We start from the raw sequence: 18525 nt of genomic DNA on the forward strand, positions 1-18525 counted from the left end.
AGAGTGCAGAGTTTGGTGCACTGTCCACACTCCATACCAATTTCAGTGCATAGCAAGCCAACATGTGAGACAACTATGCATGCAAAAAGCATTGGAAGTTTAGTACAGTTTGACATGGCCTGAACAAAGTACTGCTACACAAGCATGAGGCCCATTGCAGCAATACTGTGCATGCAAAAGGCATTCACTGGGAATGATTTTTTGACTGGCTGGCACCTACCTGTTCTGGTTGCCTGCCAAGTTACCTAAACATGATTTGGCTACATTCCCCTGAGAACTTTATATTTCCCCTTGGCCTTAGGACATGCCATAGTTGCATTGGCAGTGAACATGCATCCAACTTTGAATATTTATGGCATACATGTTATGACATCGTTGCAGCAATATTGCTGGTCTTCCAGATGTTTGGCATTTGGTGCCTGGCAATATCAGCTTATGTGCCCTTGGACCAATATGTATTATAAAACATTCAAAAATATGTTACAACCTGTAAATGTACCATTTTTGCATGCATATACATTACACATTGGTCTTGTTGATTCCAGAAGTTTGGAAGGCATCCTCTCACTTGCATAGATATTGTCATTCAAATGCTGCAATGTGAATTTAAAAATGTACATAGTATAATATGCATGGAATTATCATGGTTTAAAACTGATGAGCATGTACCATGCCTGCTGGTGGACAGCCATGCCTGAAGCTGCATTGTATGAGACCCCATATGACAGCAAAGAGATTGTGTTGTAGGAAACTGCACCAATTCTCTCTCCAATTGGTATTTGTGGCTCAGATTGTGTCTGAGGTACTGCTGCTGCCTTGTTAGATATTCAGGTATTGCTGAGATATGGTGTGTGACAGTGAAGGAAAATACAAATAAAGTGGCTGAAAAAACATTGTGTTTTGACTAGATCCAACATTGATGAGAAAATGCTGACAGCTAGCATGGACTCATGTCTGTGACATTACGAAGCCCTGTGTCATGATATTGACCTGGGTTGGCAGCTGGCACAGAGCCATGCCAATTTATTGGATCTTGGCAATCTAAGCACGGGACTGCCGCCAACGGAAGTATCATGACAGATCTCTGTTGCCACCCCATTTTGTCATGACATGATCTTGGTTTAAAATAAGCTTTCTACCAAATGTCAGGTTGTGATTCAATGATTGCTAAGAGCTTGGTGTGCCTCCATGCAATGTTTTATAATGCATTGTCTGTAATGGGGTTGTTTGGTGCTATGGATCAGGGTACTCCAACCATGGATTTTGCATCCCTACAGGCAATTGCATTCCAAAGAAAATGTATCAAGTTGCAGGCCAAAGAATCTGGGAGCATGAGATGTGAATGGTTGCAACAGACTGGCGGATGATGGAAGCTGGTAACTGTATCACATGGTGGTTAAGCATTGAAGGGGGGAGGAGAGAAGAGGTTAAGTACATTCACTGCTTCAGGACTAATGCTTCCTAATGATAGCACCGGAGGTAGATGCTGTTTTCACAAACATGTGCACTGGTAACATGGCCATTTTGTATTTTGCTTGGGCCTGTTGGCCTGGTCTGCAGTGTCTTAAGGGAATACAGTTATATCAATATGTCGGGGCGTGCGAGTTCCTTAAAACATCGGCACTAGCTGAATATCGCGCTGTATGGTTGCTGGGGCCAATCAACGTGGGAACACATGCAGCATACCTCGGTATTCTCTTTCGGCTTTCGGGAGATCGGCTGAAGCGCTATCAATATTGCGCCCCTCAGAAGGATGTACCCGATGCGAACGTTTTTGTCCAACGAGCATCTGACAAGGACATGAAATGATTACTTGGCATGACGCGTGTGACATTTTGTCCTGCTGTCACGGCATGTGACATCGAAATGTTGTACATGGAGCTGTAAATGAGTTATGAGATCATGGATCGGATCATATTTTCCCGCAATCTTATTGCGGTGATAGTGCAATAATCACATCGCTCATACTTTCAGGCTGAAACCATGTCGGAACCACCCAATAAGAAGCAAAAGAAGAGTGATGATTGTCCAATCGACAAGCAGATTGAAGATAAAAGGAAACAGGTACTGAATTTGGGCCGTCAATAAAGGAGACAAGGTTCCCCAAACGTTGGGAAGACGGGACTGTTAAACATTTAGCGATGAGTGGCGATGATAACTAGTTATTTCGACCAAGAAACTGCGTGATGGTGAAGTGGGTCTCATTCACCTCAACAACATTTATTCAGGGAAGCAGGTTATGGGCGCCATATGGCCAACGTAGTCTGTGCGCCTCAAAGCCCGAATCATCATCATCATCAGGGAAGCAGGTTGTTAAATGATTGCCATTTTTTGGTTTGACTGTGACGTACTGTGATCCCCCGACTGAGAGGTTGTGTTAAAACCATTGAAAATGCTAATATAACCTAGCTATTGTATATCTGAATACTGATCTCTTCGCAGTTGCGAGAAAAGGGGTGGAAATTCAACAAGAAAAGGTGCCGCATCCTCACAGCTGAAGAAGTTCCCGAAAAAGCCAGAAGCGTGGTGTACTGGATGTCTAGGGACCAGCGGGTTCAAGGTGACGTACTGCAACAAAATGCCACCTAAGTATAGATTGGTTATCCTGAACCGGTATCCTTATATGTGGGCTTGCTGTCGGTATCGGAGCGTGCTAGCTTGTTGGAGGCATGGAGCCTTTGTCCCCGTAAAAATGCTTAAAAGTGCACCCATTTTACATCACAAATAGGATTTAGTTTGAGTATGTTGATGAAAGACATGCGATACAGATTTTGGAGAGGCTAGAGTTTCGCAAAATTTGTGAGGTACATTGCCTCTTGGTGTGTTAAACCGGAACACGGGTAATATATTGACGCGCCGCATTATTATGTGGGTTGCCACATTAGCAATCAGCTTAGGTTTTGATGTTACCTTCATGTTGTTAACGCACGTTTGTCATTACCTTGCTCGTCCCACGGCGCGTAAGACATGTCAGTCTTAAGTCTTTCAAATTGTGTTGAGAGACGCGTTCTCAAAATATACCATACGCCACAGGCTCTACGAAAAGCTCTGCTGGATTTCGATATGCGTTAATACCTGATCAAAGCTTTAGCACATAGGTGCGATTTTGTCGTCATTCTGCTGAGGAAAGGCGTACTACGAGCGGTTTTTTGGCGATGCAATTTGATTCAGCTTACTGAACGTGTTAACATCGGTTTTCAAATAGTCTGAATACGAGTTCACCATCGAAATCATGAACCTTTATGGTATTGATCTCTGCAATTTGATATGTTGGAGGAGTTCGTCTTATAGCCGATTTGTAGTTGGAACGTTTGCCTATTTACAACATCCGTTTTATGTCACTATCTTTCGGTATTTGCGTTTTTGTATGCGTTTTGAAATTTTGCAGTTCTTATGCTGACCGTGTGTTAACGTTCCGCAAGAAGCATAAATGGTGCAGATCTAGGTAAGTCGTGTTTTTTTCTAATGTACTGTTCACAACAGCAAGCCTTCAATTTCCATCCTTCGCAGATAACTGGGCCCTGCTGTTTGCTCAGAAGCTAGCTCTCAAGTTTAAGCTGCCCCTGCACGTGTGTTTCTGCCTGGTGCCCAAGTTTCTGGATGCCACCATCAGACATTACGGGTTCATGTTGAAAGGTGAGTCACTCATGATGCCTCTCGATTCCGGTGACGAGTGTGCAACAGCTAGCCTGATGTCCTGTGTTGCCATGGCTTTGTGAGGTGTTACAGTGTGGGTGGTGTTATCACCTGTAGCCGTCCTCCGTCCCCTTCACCGGAGCTCCGCAAGGTGCTACAGTGTGGGTGATGTTATCACCTGTCACCGTACTCGATACCCCGGACCGGGGCTCCGTAAGGTGTTATATTGTGGGTGGTGGTATCCCCTGTCACCGTACTTCGCACCTCACACCGGGGCTCCGTAAGGCGGAACAGTGTGGGTGGTGGTATCCCCTGTCACCGTACTTCGCACCTCACACCGGGGCTCCGTAAGGCGGAGCTGTGGGTGGTGGTATCCCCTGTCACCGTACTTCGCACCTCACACCGGGGCTCCGTAAGGCGGAACAGTGTGGGTGGTGGTATCACCTGTAGCCGCGCCCTGTCCCCCTCGCGTGCCACCTGTAGCCATACTCTGTCGCCCCCTCGCCAGGGCTGCGGGAGGTGGAGACGGAGTGCTCTCGGCTGGGGATCGGCTTCCACCTGCTGATCGGGCCGGCCTCCACCAGCTTGGTCAAGTTCGTCGCGGACAACGGCGCGGGTGCCGTGGTCGCCGACTTCGCGCCGCTCAGGGTGCCTCGCCGCTGGCTGGATGACGTCATCGAAGCGCTTCCTAATGACGTCAGTGTCAGCCAGGTCAGTCTGTGGGGAGGCCGCAGCGTGCGGCGTGTACAGCGCCGACGGACACTGGTCCCCAAGATCAGCCCTGGGGATTGGCACCTTGATGTGGTGCCCGCGAGCTCAGATACCTGTGGCGAAGTCCCACTACCGGACAGCCTTCCTAGGACGCGTGGAACGGCCTGTCTGCGGTGGCCGTCCACGTTCTCTCGCTGGGCTTGCCTGATCGCTTTAAATCGCTGGCTCATTGAGTAAATCTGCTTTTACCTGTGCGTTGTATACTTTCTCTCTGTGTGCTGTGTTTCTCTTTCCCTGTGACAAGAAATGACAAGGCTCAGGGCGATCACCGCTTGGATACACCTACAGTAAAATAAGGGTGAATAGAATGACAAGGCTCAGGGCGATCACCGCTTGGATACACCTACAGTAAAATAAGGGTGAATAGAATGTGGATATCATGTCAATGGTTTTGATGACCCTTACTCACCTGTCCTACTCCAGCTGAAAGTAGGCGACAGTCACGTCACCTCCTTTTCGCTTGTCACCTGTTGTTATTAATGTTGCTGCTGCTGATGTCGCCTGGTGGTAGGCCCTGACTGCTTCAACAGACTGACTGCTGACGGACTGCAAAGTGACTGACAGACAGTAAACTGACTGACAGCTGGCAGGCTGCCAACTGACTGACAGCTAACAGACTGCGGACTGACTGGCAGCTAACAGACTGCAAACCGACACTGACAAACTGACTGACGGACAGTTAATAGACTACGGATTAGCTGACAGCTGGTTCACATTTCCTCCGCCAGGTGGACGCGCACAACGTGGTGCCGTGCTGGGTTGCGAGTGACAAGCAGGAGTACGGCGCCCGCACCATCCGGCGCAAGATCATGGACCGGCTGCCCGAGTTCCTCACGGAGTTCCCGCCGGTGCTCAGACACCCGCACGCTGCGGACGGCAAGCGACAGGTCAGTGCGCCGGTCGCCGTCAGGGGGGCTGTGGGGTAGGAGACGGGGCGGACCTTGGTGTATGCTGTGCTTTGGTGTGTCAGTCGGACACCGGTGCGTCCTGGCGGACGGTGTCCAGTATATCCGTGGTGTATCCCGCTAGAGAAGCCCTCGATTTGTCCCTCTGGTGGAACTCCGTGCGTCCCTTCTCATGGGTCCGCGGCGTTAACCTTGTGACAACTCCCGGTGTGTCCCAGTGGACAGCCAGCTCCTGCGTTCCGTCATTCCCCCGATGACGTCACACCGCCCGCTCGACGCCCGCCCCCGAGCAGCGGCCGCCGGTCCCCGCTTGACGGCCGCCCGTCCCCGCTCGACGGCCGCCCGTCCCCGCTCGACGGCCGCCCGTCCCCGCTCGGCGCCCGCCCGTCCCCGCTCGACGGCCGCCCGTCCCCGCTCGGCGCCCGTCCCCAGGCGGTGATCTGCCTGTCCCCGGCCGGGCCTGACGGTGTGGCGGCCCGGCAGCCGGTGGACTGGGCGGCGGCCGAGCGCAGCCTGGAGGTGGACCGGACGGTGGCCGAGGTGGAGTGGGCGCGGCCCGGCGCGGCGGCCGCCCTCCGCCAGCTGGACGAGTTTGCCGCAGTCGGCTGCGACTCTTCGCCGACAAACGCAACGACCCGACTGTGGAGGCGCTCAGCAACCTGTCGCCCTGGCTCCACTTCGGTGAGGGGTCGGGGACGCGGCGGCGGGGCTGGGCGGCTGGGGACGTGGGGAGGAGGGCTGGGGCGACGGACGCCGCGGCGGGGCTGGGCGGCTGGGGACGTGGGGAGGAGGGCTGGGGCGATGGACGCCGTGGCGGGGGTGGGCGGCTGGGGACGCGGGGAGGAGGGCTGGGCGAAGGACCCGTTGCCGTTGAGACGCTCGGACCGCTGGAGCACGGTGAGGGTGCTGAGGCGCCGATGATCTGGCGAGGACTGGGGCATGCTGGGACGGAATGGAGATCAGGAAGACGAGGCGGTCGTTTTTGCCTTTTCGCCTCGCAACGAACCTTTGATAATCAGGCTGCAGGTTGATAACGTAACGTGCTGAAAAGCAAGTTCCAGTCCATGTAAACGTCGCCAGGGCGTCTAAAGATCAGGCACCGAGAATGCCGGCGTGTTGAGACAGGGATGGCTAGAGACAGCTTCAAAACAATAAGGACTGTTACCCATCCGTGGCCGGTACAAAACTAGGTACTGATTACCCGTGTTTTGGTCAGATGTGACAACCTCTGGTCACAAAACGCCATATAACGTTCCTGGATGTGCTGATAGGCGACTGTCGGCTGACGGTATCTGGTGTGTCCCAACAGACGGGTCCTCAATTTGTCCCTCTGGTGGAACTCCGCGCGTCCCATTTCATGGGTCTCCGGCATTAACCTTGTGACAACCTCGCAGTTTATCCCATCGGACTGCATGCCGTCTGCAGATGCTGATGGCATGTAGATGACTTAATGATTTTAATTTAGTCCTGGGCGTCCTTAGTCCATGTAGAGAAACAACTACGAGATTCGCGTTTGCCCCAGTTTCCGTGCAGGATCATTGCACCCATTGTTTCGTAATACTACATACACAGCACCTTAGGCGTGCTACATCAAATTCGGGTGAGCTTTACCAGAGAAAAAAATGTGTTGCTCGTTGCTGGTCTTTGGACGAGACTGAGGCAAACACGGGATACGAGATTCGTGCTGCGATTGGGAGTGCCGCCGGCGCCGAACTGCCGCGGCTCGGTGGAAGTGAGCCAGGATGTGCCACTGGCCCCATGCAGCACGGTACGCTGGATCTGAACATCCGGTGATTCGGGACACGAATTCGATATCAAAATATGTGGAGTCCTCCCACTTTGATTGGCGTTTTTGTTCATATCGCTTTTTGGCTCTACTTGTTCCCCGCCTAGCTTCGCTGTCTGGTGGCTGCCGCCTATACTATCACGTGTTATATTCGTTAATAGCTGAGATCGGGCAGCATCGCCTGCCATTAAACAAATAACTGTGAATTCTGTTTGTCTTGAGCTCATGTGAACCTCCGCCGTTTTTGCTGAAGCTCCACTCCATAAGGCTCAGATCGGGTGTCCGCCGCCCATGTATTCCGCCCTTACTGCCTGCCGGCCTGAAGCCGGCCGCCGACCACACGGTCTGAGAAGGACACATGGACTCGCCGAATAGCCGCGAATTGACCAACCTCAGACACTCAAAACGTGTCTGGAATGTCGGCCGTCTCACGGGGGCCGATCTGTGCGCGGCACCACGGCGCGGCAGAGTAATGTGCGGGATACAGCTGTCGGAAACCGATCGCACCAATGGCCCAGCCGGGCTCCTGGGATATCCCCCGCGCTCCTGCACCCCAGTGGTGGGCGGGGCATCGGTGCGAAGAGCATTTGGAGGGATCCACGGGCCGCAATCAGTAGCAATAGCTGTTGCAGTCTCCATATGCGTGTATTTCGACAAGAAAAAAGATGAAACAGCAACAACACGTAGGAGACCGAATGCATGCGCTTTACCTCAATTTTGGTGTGCATTGCCTTGACTTGGAGCATATGTGCCATGGGTGAGGGACCAGACAGGCCTAAATCATGGGAACCGAGAATTTAACACTAATTCGGGACCCGTGGTGGCGGCTGATTTTGGGTGAATGGGGCTGTTTGGGCAGAATCCATGTCATTCGAACTGTTGTCATGTAGTATCAACTGGCACGGCTCATGACAACGGAATGGACAGCGGTATGGCAGCCGGCCGAGACCTGACCTGGGGGAAATTTCAAACAAGCGCAATCAAAATGAAATTTCCAGCGACTTTTACAGTGAAAGCAGTTGCGCAACAATGATGCACTGCTCGGATTTTAGTGCTGCTGGTGTTTTGCCGGTGTACACCCCGGCCTCCTCTGAAAACCCGCGACTCGAAGCAGCTTCTACGGGCCGGGAGGCATACCGTGCAATTGTAGCATTTATTTGTATGCATTGTGTGGCTGGGAGCGGTGGGTTGACATAGCTGTGTAGTCATGTTGGATGCGAAAAGGGCTCAGCCGGGATTTGAACCCGGGACCTCCTGCACCCAAAGCAGGAATCATACCCCTAGACCACTGAGCCGGATGGTGGGAGGCTGGTAGCGTGTGATAAGACCAGTGTACTGTTAGGCGCGATGGCAGGAAACTCGTTTCCGTCAGCCCGGTTTGGTGAGTGTGGGTTTGACTGACCAGCCGGGCTCGCCGACGGTGACGTATGCCGTCCCTGGCGCTGGCTGGCGGGCGGCGTTCAGCCGGGCTGGATGCACCAGACGGCTTGGCTTACACGATCGCACCAGACAGCCTACGTGGCCGCCCGGGCCCGGCTCCGTTCCTCTGGCGTACAAGGCTGGCCAATGACGGGGTGTGCTTCAGGGGGGGGGGGGGCGCTTCTGTTCATGTTCTTCCTGATGTGCCCCATGACCTCAGGCGAGCCCACCGGGCCCGCTGTCCGTGCAGCGCCAGGTCAGCCACCCGATTGGTTGCTTCCATTGACGACGCCAAGTCTCTCTGACCTGCTGCCCGCGTCGCCATGTCAGTCTCCCCGGACGGCCGCCCACATGGCCCCAGGTCGACTCTTCCGACTCGCCGTCCCCGTGCCCCCGGACCGTATCCAGGCCCATCGCCTCCGTGATCCCAGGTCGGCTGCTTGCCCGACCCGCGGCCTCCGTGACCCCAGGTCAGCTGCTTACCCGACCCACGGCCTCCGTGAGCCCAGGTCAGCTGCTTACCCGCCCCACGGCCTCCGTGATCCCAGGTCAGCTGCTTACCCGAACCACGGCCTCCGTGATCCCAGGTCAGCTGCTTACCCGACCCAGGCCCCCGCGATCCCAGGTCAGCTGCTTACCCGAACCACGGCTTCCGTGATCCCAGGTCAGCTGCTTACCCGAACCACGGCCTCCGTGATCCCAGGTCAGCCGCGTACCCGAACCACGGCCTCCGTGATCCCAGGTCAGCTGCTTACCCGAACCACGGCCTCCGTGATCCCAGGTCAGCTGCTCATCAGACCGAGGCCTCCGTGACCCCAGGTCAGTCGCTTACCCGACCCACTGCTCCCGTGACCCCAGGTCAGCTCCCATGAAGCGCCAGCTGTGACAAGCTCTCTCGTCGCGCCCTTGGCGTCCTCAGTTTCTCTGCCTTGACCGACGCTGACCGTGACCCCAGGTCAGCTGTCGGCGCAGCGGGCGGTGCTGGAGGTGCGCCGCCACAGCAGCCGCCACAGCAAGGCCGTGCAGGCGTTCGTGGAGGAGGCCGTCGTACGCCGGGAGCTGGCTGACAACTTCTGCTACTACCAGCCGCACTACGACAGCGTGGAGGGCGCCTACGGCTGGGCCGGCGACACGCTGAAGGCGCACCGGTGAGAACGGACTCGGTCGGCAGAGGGCCTGCGCTGTCCTGTCCTGGCGCCGCAGCCGAACGGGTGGGAAAGGCAGGCACCGGTGCTGTGTGGGCGAGGATCAGAAGCATTACCGTATCACGCCGCGTGTTTTGAACGGAGGACACCGCCTGGCAGCTGGAGATCGGCTAAGATGACGGCGACACCTGACGCTTCGGCGTCGATTGTCAAATCCGAGTCATTGTCTTGTCTCACCACGCGATTGCGAGCCGCCCACGTTTTTGTTTTGTTTAATCAGTAGTGACGACGGCAGATGGTCAAGTTCGATGGAGTCAAATGATTACATTTAGTCTTCCCAGATGATTACCTTTTCATAGGTGCGACAATATAACGTAGTGGGTGACGAATTGTTCACTAATCCCAGCGGCGTGGCGCTCCTCAGAGAGCCTGACAGGCCCCATGAAGACATTAACATTGAAGCAGTTGGCAAACATACAGGCACGCAAGATGACACTAGCCGAGAGCAGGTCGCTGACAGCTGTGCGCCTGTTGACTGCTCGTCTGATGTTCCCGCAGCAAGGACAAACGGGAGTACCTGTACAGCCGAGAGCAGCTGGCGGCGGCGCAGACGCACGACGACCTCTGGAACGCGGCCCAGGTGAGAGCGCCTGTGGCCGCTGACGACGGCGAACGGAAGCACGGTCCGGTCACGATCACTCGCGCCGTCGAGCGGGTCGCGTGCCGGTGTGGCTGGCCAATGCCAATGTCCTCACCGCGGCTCTGCGAGTCGACGCTCAACGGCTGGACGTCAAACGAAAGCGCAGTCGCACGGGTTATGTGGGGCCACTTGACTCGCGTCCCGGTGACAGCTCGCGCCAGACAAGAGTCCCTTGCGGTCCTGCCCTTGACCCCTGCGGCCCTGCTCTTAACTCTTGCGGCCCTGCTCTTGGCCCCTGTGGCCCTGCTCTTGGCCCCTGCGGCCCTGCTTTTGCTCTTGCGGCCCTGCTCGGGCCCTTGCGGCCTGCTCTAACTCTTGCGGTCCCTGGCTGCTCTTACTGTGCCCCTGCTCTTGGCCCCGCGGCCTGCACTGCTTGTGCACTCTTGCGGCCTTGCCCTCTTGCGGCCCTGCTCTGGCCCCTGCGGGCCGCTCTTGCGCCCTGCTCTTGGCCCCTGTGGCCCTGCTCTTGGCCCCTGCGGCCCTGCTCAACTCTTGCGGCCCTGCTCTTGGCCCCTGCGGCCTTGCTCTTAACTCTTGCGGCCCTGCTCGTAACTCTTGCGGCCCTGCTCTTGGCCCCTGCGGCCTTGCTTTTAACTCTTGCGGCCCTGCTCTTGGCCCTGCGGCCCTGCTCTTAATTATTGCGGCCCTGCTCTTAATTCTTGCGGCCCTGCTCTTGGCCCCTGCGGCCCTGCTCTTAACTCTTGCGGCCCTGCTCTTGGCCCCTGCGGCCCTGCTCTTGGCCCTTACGGCCCTGCTCTTAACTCTTGTGGCTCTGCTCTTGGCCCCTGCGGCCTTGCTCTTAACTCTTACGGCCCTGCTCTTGGCCCCTGCGGTCCTGCTTTTAACTCTTGCGACCCTGCTCTTGGCCCTTGCGGCCCTGCTCTTAACTCTTGCGGCCATGCTCTTGGCCCCTACGGCCCTGCTCTTAACTCTTGCGACCCTGCTCCTGGCCCTTGCGGCCCTGCCCTTAACTCTTGCGGCCCTGCTCTTGGCCCCTGTGGCCCTGTTCTTAGCCCTTACGGCCCTGCCCATAACTCTTGCGGCCCTGCTCTTGGCCCCTGTGGCCCTGCTCTTGACCCTTCCGGCCCTGCCCATAACTCTTGCAGCCCTGCTCTTGGCCCCTGCGGCCCTGGTCTTGTGCCCTGCGGCCCTGCTCCTGGCCCTTGTGACCCTGCTCTTAACTCTTGCGGCCCTGCTCTTGGGCCCTGCCTCCCTGGTCTTGGCACTTGCGACCCTGCTCTTGACCCTTGCAGCCCTGCCCTTGGCCCTTGTGACCCTGCTCTTGGCCCCTGCGGCCCTGGTCTTGGGCCCTGCGACCCTGCTCGTGGCCCTTGCGGCCCCGCCCTTAGTCCTCTTGGTGGCGGCTGGACTGTCGTTCCGCTGGCCGCTGGCAGCCTGTCGTTCCGGCTGGACTGGCCGGCGGCCTGCGCTCTTCCCGGCTCCCGACGCATTGGCCCAAATACGGTCTGCTTGGCCTGCTTTGCCGTTAAACTACAGCCTGTCAACGTCTGTTCCGCTCGTGGGGTAGCGGCAGAATTAGGATTGGCGCCTCTGTGCGGAAGCTGGGGACCGATCGTGATCTGGATGGCGAGTCCCCACTGCCAATCCTGCACACTCGGTACACATTCGATGGGCGGGTCGTGCGAGGTGCTGATCGCGCAGTCGACATCGCGCAGGCGGGTGGAAAATCCAGCACCGAACTCCGACCCCCCCCCCCCCCCCCGCCATCACCCTGCCTTCGACACCTGCAGATCCAGATGGTGCAGGAGGGCAAGATGCATGGCTTCCTGCGGATGTACTGGGCCAAGAAGGTGCTGGAGTGGACGCCGTCGCCCGAGGAGGCGCTGGCAACGGCGATCTACCTCAATGACCGCTTCTCCCTGGACGGCCGTGATCCCAACGGTTACGTGGGTGAGTAAGCTGGGGAAAGGATTGCGGGGAGCTCTGAGCCGTCGGCCAGGCGGTAGTGTGGAAACCGGTACTGGACGATGGGACTCCTGTCGGCGGTGATGGGTTGGTTAGTCCTCGATCTGGGGGAGTCCAGGACTCCTGGACTCAGTGGTGAGGTTTTTTCAGCGGAGATTCTCCTGGGGGTGATCTGATTCGTAGGTGGTTCTGGCGCTATCTTGCGTCGTTGCCGTAGTTGTCGTAGCAGGGATGTCTGCCCGGTTCAGCTCGTTCAAACGCCCTCAGACCAGCTACCGCGTCTCGGCTACAGTCTCGCTCGTGATTGTTCACTTACGTCTGAACTCGGCCCCGGCCCGACCGTGTGACCCGCCCCCCCCCCCCCCCCCCCCCCCGACCACTACTTCTCCGCGAGCCGCCTCCAGTGACGGCCGGCCGGTTCGCAGGGTGCATGTGGTCGATCTGCGGCATCCACGACCAGGGCTGGGCCGAGCGGCCCGTGTTCGGCAAGATACGCTACATGAACTATCAGGGCTGCAAGCGCAAGTTCAAGGTGGACCAGTTCGTGTCCCGCTACGGCGGCAAGGTGCATAAGTACGTGGCGCCCAAGTGAGCGCGGCGCTGTGCTGCGAGTGCTGCGGTGGCCCGCGGGCAGGCCGTGCCGGCCGGGGCGCCCTGCCTCGTACTGCAAGGAGCCGCCCCCGGGCTGGCCGTGCTGGCGGCCGCGCTGGCCGGGGCGCCCAGTCTCGTACTGCGAAGAGCCGGCTGATGAAAACAGTCTCCTCGGCTGGCCTCGGGGATGTGGTGAATGATTGTGATTCTTAAGTCAGGTGTGGTAGTGTTTGTATGTATTTTCGCATGCTGCCTCGCGTGTTCTTATCACTTTGTTATGACACCCTGTTCTCCGACTATGTTTTCATGTGCTAGATCTGAAGATAAACATCACCGGCGTCAAATATGGTCGGCACATGACAAATGTGTAGCCCCCGCTCAGCTGATCTAGTAACTACGCGTGCGCGATGTGAGAATTGATGTAGCCGACGTGCTCTGCGCCCCGTCTCATGTCGGGCACCGTCCAACTGTGAACCATGGTAGGAAGAAACCCATCCAGAAACATACATTTTTACAAAACACGTGTTATTACTGCACTCGACGCGGCGGACATGGGTGACGTCACGTGATGACGTCAAGCGGCGTTGGCGACCTGGGCCACCTGATGCTTGGTCAGCTGGAAGGCGGCGATGAGGCCAGCCAGCTGAATGGTCTCGGTGGCGCCGCGGCTCAGCTGGTGCTCCAGCTCGCCCAGCCGGTACAGCACGCCCGTCTTGGCCGTTGACGGCAGGTCGACTGGGGGCGGGGTGGGGCGAGCGGTCAGAGCGGCCGCCGGTGCCGCGGCCGGGCGACGACACTGAGCCTGGTGGTCTAGGTCGAGCAGATGGTGCTGGCTGGGAAGTGTACGTGGTGTGCGCGGAGACCACTACGTGAACGCGGTCCTCGCCTCAGGGCGTGAGTACAGGGTACAATGACCTTTGCCAGCAGATGGCGCCAGGGACGTTACCGACCACGGGGCGCTCTCCACTACGTATTTCGCATCTGTCGCTGGCTCCTCTTCACCAACCATAATTCGGTGCCATAAAACGTATCCGTACTAGGCGAACAGCGCACGTCATAAAAAACATGACGTAAGTCTTATCGTAAGTTTGTCACTGCCAAATGTGTCCAAATCAGTATCACAATCAGTCGGCAACGTATAACGTATACGGCAACGTGTAAACGCCGTTTACACCGCCTGTCCTCGGCACTCGCATGTGACTTACAAACGTCAGCTCGGCGTCGTGAGGAAATTCGCGGCCGGGGCCTGGCAATCGCGCGGCATCCACCCGGGGCGCGTTCCGAGCAGGCGCCCCGCTGGAGTTCAAGTTCATGTGTGGCATTCATTTAAGGCTGTGTGCTAATGTGGCGCAGTGTTCGCAACCCCGTCACCAGAGGTGGGACGTGCTACAGCCCTGAGAAGCCGAGGCCGGTGTTAGGACGGTCAGTACAGGGCCTGCCGTGGCGGGAACCCCGGCCGCCTGTCCGCCCGGGCCGACGGACACTCACTGCGGTGGACGAGCTTGTGGACCTCGGTTATCACGTCTTGCAGGGCCAAACCTTTGGCCGTTTTGAGTTCGGTGATCTCTGCGAGCGGACAGAGCCATCGTCAGTGCCGCTCGCTGACAGCGACCGCTGCGAGGAGCGTCGGGCGAACGGTGGGTCACCGACAACCTGTGGAATCGCCTACGACCGGTGGGGTCACCGACGAACTGTGGAGTCGCCCACGACCGGTGGGATCACCGACGAACTGTAGAGTCGCCCACGACCGGTGGGGTCACCGACGCAGCCCGGAGGATGGTCACCGGCCTCGCCAGCGGACTACGAACAGGTCCACTATCACTCCCCAGTCTCAGCACCGCCACATCCACCAACAAACATTGTCAGCCGCCTGTTCCGGTCGACCTCTCCCATCACGAGACCAACCATTCTCAAATCATCTCCCATCACCGGATCAATCATTCTCAAATCATTCCGTCAATCGATAAGCCGTGGCGCGCGGCCCGGCGTCACGCATCAATCCATCCAGCGGCTGCGGCGCGTGACCGCAGCGCCGGACACCAAACACGTGGCACTGACTGCGGTGCGCCGTGGCCACGTCCTCGTTCAGCATCCAGTTGACGATGGCCGTGATGTCGGAGGTCAGCGGGTGGCCGATGCACGTGTATACGTTGTGCTCGGTGACGCGGCCGAACGCGATCCAGGTGGCCTGCAGGATGTTCAGCACGCGGCGCATGTCGCCGCCGGCCAGGTCCAGCAGCGCCTGGCGCCCGTCCGGCGTGATCTCCACGCTGGTGGAAGGAGGGGGAGTCACGCAGCGCCCGGAGGTGGGGGATGCGTGGTCACTCTGGGGTTTGGTGATGAGGGGGCGTGGTCATGCTGGGGTTTTGTGATGAGGGGGCGTGGTCACGCTGGGGTTTGGAAATGAGAGGCGTGGTCACGCTGGTCGCTGGCGGTCACGCTGGTGGTATGCGTGGCAGTGTGGTCCCGATGAAGGGACGGTGAGGCGACGAGACGGCACTGTGGGCAGGGACAGGGGACCCAATGACAGGTGACAGCAGCGCTTGCAACGTGCGCTCAAGCATCTCGGCAGCACGATCGTTACGTCTCCACAGGAGGGGGGGGGGGGGGGGGGGGGGGCAGCGAAACGTCCGGCCCGTAGAAGTAGAAGTAAAGGAAAACATGCCCAACACTGTGGATCAACGAGACAGCAAGAAACACGCGGTTTGCATGATAGTCCACGTGTTCAACTCAGGCGCCACAACAGCCGGAGCTTGCTCGCCCGGGTTAACGCAGCGCCCTCAGCCAACACCACAGGCCCTCCATCAGCACGCGTGGGGCCGGGCTCCGGCGCGGGGCTGCCCACCTCTCGGCCTGGACCACGGCGTCGAGCCGCGGCGCCACCTGGTCCGCGGCCAGTGGGCCGAACCGGAACCGCGTGCAGCGCGACTGGATGGCCGGGATGATCTTGCTCAGGTAGTTGCAGATCAGGCAGAACCGCACGTTCTCCGTATACTTCTCGATGACTGACGGCCGGTGCACGGCAGGCGTTATGCAACGGATGATGTGTATCACACCCACATTCATGTGCCAGTGTGCCACGTGATGCACGTGCCTGACACGGGCTCGGGGGGGATCAATAACTCCAAACGCGACGGACTTTCGGAGTAGAACGCCCGCCACTAATACTTAAACGCTCCATGGATGGAACAACTGTTCGGACTAATAGAGGAGAAAGATACTAATGCTTCCTGGCAATAAATCCGCACAACATAAACGCTTGTTTGTCGCCAGCTACAACGCGGGCTGTTTTTGAGTTCCCCGGGGTCACTCACTGCGGCGCAGGGCGTTCTGCGCGTCCTTGGTCATGGCGTCCGCCTCGTCCAGGATGATCAGCTTGAAAGCCGCGGTTGAAGATGGTCCGCGTGCTGGCGAAGCTCTGGATCTGGTTTCTCACGGCGCCGATGCCGCGGTCGTCCGACGCGTTCAGCTCCAGCACCTGACCGCCGGTACAGGAGAGATGATGAGACATGTCCCGACTGACGACCGGTGGTGCGACACACATTGGAGTCCAGCAGCAGCGGTATGTCGCACCTCGGGAGAGCGGCGGGGTTTGTTGGTGCAGCGCGTCCCGCACCCGGGGACCGATGGTGCAGTGCACGTCACTGCTGAAGGCTGGTGGCACCACGGTTTGCTAACTACGATCGACAAACTCACCATCGCCTGGAACTCGCTCGGCTTGTACAGCTGTTTGGCACAGGCCAGAATCGTCGACGTCTTGCCCGTGCCCGGGGGTCCGTAGAACAGCAGATGTGGAAGGGCATCTTCTTTCATAAATCGATCAACTGCACAGATAAACTTGAATGTAAGATACATCAAGGAAGGTTGATACATTTTTGGTACACTGCTTCTGCTTCTGTGGAAGGTAAATGGGCCAAATATATTTTTCAAGGGTCATCAGAATCAGGCTGATTTCAATGGCCTTTTATGAGCAGAAGCAGAAATGGCTGAGAAGTGTTGAAAACCAGCATGGCTGTAACCAAACATGTCAATGAAATCATATCCTGATTCTGGAGACACCTTTCTAGTACACCTTGATTGCCTCAAACACCTTGATTGCAAAACACACACAAATGTAAGATGTGCCAATTTATCAGGCCTGACAAAAAAATGAGACAGATCTTTTTTTACAAAACATGTGTGGCTTACAAGACAGAGAAATGTTAAGTATGAAAAAACTGATTATGGCCATGTTTTCCTCTAAGTGGATATTACATCTTTCTGCCCATTGGGCTATGTTGTTTGGCACCATTGGGGCTCTATGACATGCTTAGCTGCTGGGGCTTTATTGTGTTGCCTGCCTCGCCCTGGCAGGAAGGGTGGGCACAATGGGAATCAAAGCCCATACCTCTAGCTTCCTGGGTGTCAATGGTTAACACAAACATGTTGCTCCATCAGCACCCCGCATATTGGGTCGTTCATCATCCCACATCTATCATGCAAACACACAAAAGCCAACTAAAAATGTGGCAGGGTAACAAATTAGCAGCATAATGTTTCTAGGACTCCAATATTTCATAATTTAAGTATCTCAAGTGCCAAATGTAAACAAATAACTTGGTAAGACTTCTAAGCATCTAGGACATGGATGTCATGATCACCCACACCCACATCACCAGCTTGGCTTCTCACTTGTTTTGATTATTTCTTCATGCGATATTAAATCAGACAGCTGTTTTGGTCTGTACTTTTCAACCCATGGCAGGTTGCTATCAGTTTTCTCATCAAGCACCATTGTTCTTATTCTTCTGGTCCAAACTGAAAGAGATGTTTTTTCTGCATGAAATAAATAGCATGTCACATACAGAAGAGCGAAAATTGCATTCAATAAATCAAAATAATGTTTTAATACACAATGTAATAGGCTATGCAAATCAGGGTCAGGGTGTACTTTCCTACCTAACGTTAGAAAAAATAATTGTACACCATTTGTCGTGTTTCCTGTTTTGAGATTATTTATATGTGCCGCCTTAAACACAACAAATGGTGTGCGATGATTTTTTCTAACGCTAGGTAGGAAAGTACACCTACACAAATCAGCAAGCAGAGCTTGCACAGCTCAGGAAGTTTTTAAGATGAACAGACAGGTTTTCTACTTTCTATGGTAAAATTATGTTTTTTTTCTTGATTACGGAACCGCCTATCCAGGCAAACAAACCCTACCAATGATGAAGGAGTCAATCACACAAAACACCCCTCCAAATGGATGGCAACCACAACTGTTTGTAGATGTTCCGTTTGTAAGGCTTACAACTGTTTGTGAGGCTTCGTGATATACTATTACACGCTGGCAATACACACACGGTCACGAGCAAAGTATGGAGATAGGAACCCACCTACCGATATAACCAGCGCCCTGATATAACCAAATTGCTCACAAACAACACCCCTGCTCCCGTTCTTCCCTTTCCGCACACCCGCCTTCGCGCCATTACGAGGGTGTGCAATGTAGATAGCTCGCCATAGTTGTCTTGCTTTAAGATACCGTAAATACTTAGATGGTGTGTAAGTACCAAACTATACTAAGAATGCACCAAACCACCCAGAGTGATTATCGAGCATTACACTTGTGCATACATTTATAGTCTGTACTTAACTGCATGTTAT

The 18525-nt window shown here is 55.9% G+C and overlaps 2 protein-coding genes and 1 non-coding gene across 3 annotated transcripts; 1 reads left to right on the top strand and 2 right to left on the bottom strand.

Moving 5' to 3' along the window:
- Positions 1-1420: 1420 nt before the first annotated feature.
- LOC119110391 (deoxyribodipyrimidine photo-lyase-like) lies at positions 1421-13392 on the top strand. The gene is given in 12 exon segments (XM_037234202.1): positions 1421-1479; positions 1975-2064; positions 2443-2560; positions 3511-3636; positions 4145-4347; positions 5136-5294; positions 5796-5904; positions 5907-5993; positions 9473-9665; positions 10221-10302; positions 12114-12273; positions 12714-13392. Coding segments are annotated over 12 exon segments (1509 nt in total). The 5' UTR covers positions 1421-1464; the 3' UTR covers positions 12881-13392.
- Positions 8322-8393, bottom strand: TRNAP-UGG (transfer RNA proline (anticodon UGG)). Its single transcript has one exon. It is a non-coding gene; the product is annotated as a tRNA-Pro (tRNA).
- RfC3 (replication factor C subunit RfC3) lies at positions 12985-18346 on the bottom strand. The gene is given in 9 exon segments (XM_037234203.1): positions 12985-13614; positions 14368-14445; positions 14938-15149; positions 15725-15884; positions 16194-16260; positions 16262-16357; positions 16576-16703; positions 17551-17676; positions 18259-18346. Coding segments are annotated over 8 exon segments (1005 nt in total). The 5' UTR covers positions 17654-17676; positions 18259-18346; the 3' UTR covers positions 12985-13453.
- Between the last annotated feature and the right edge of the window lie 179 nt (positions 18347-18525).

This window comes from Pollicipes pollicipes, unplaced genomic scaffold, assembly GCF_011947565.3.
Source record: "Pollicipes pollicipes isolate AB1234 unplaced genomic scaffold, Ppol_2.1 Scaffold_7231;HRSCAF=8579_pilon_pilon_pilon, whole genome shotgun sequence".
In the NCBI taxonomy this organism is placed as follows: Eukaryota; Metazoa; Arthropoda; class Thecostraca; order Pollicipedomorpha; family Pollicipedidae; genus Pollicipes; species Pollicipes pollicipes.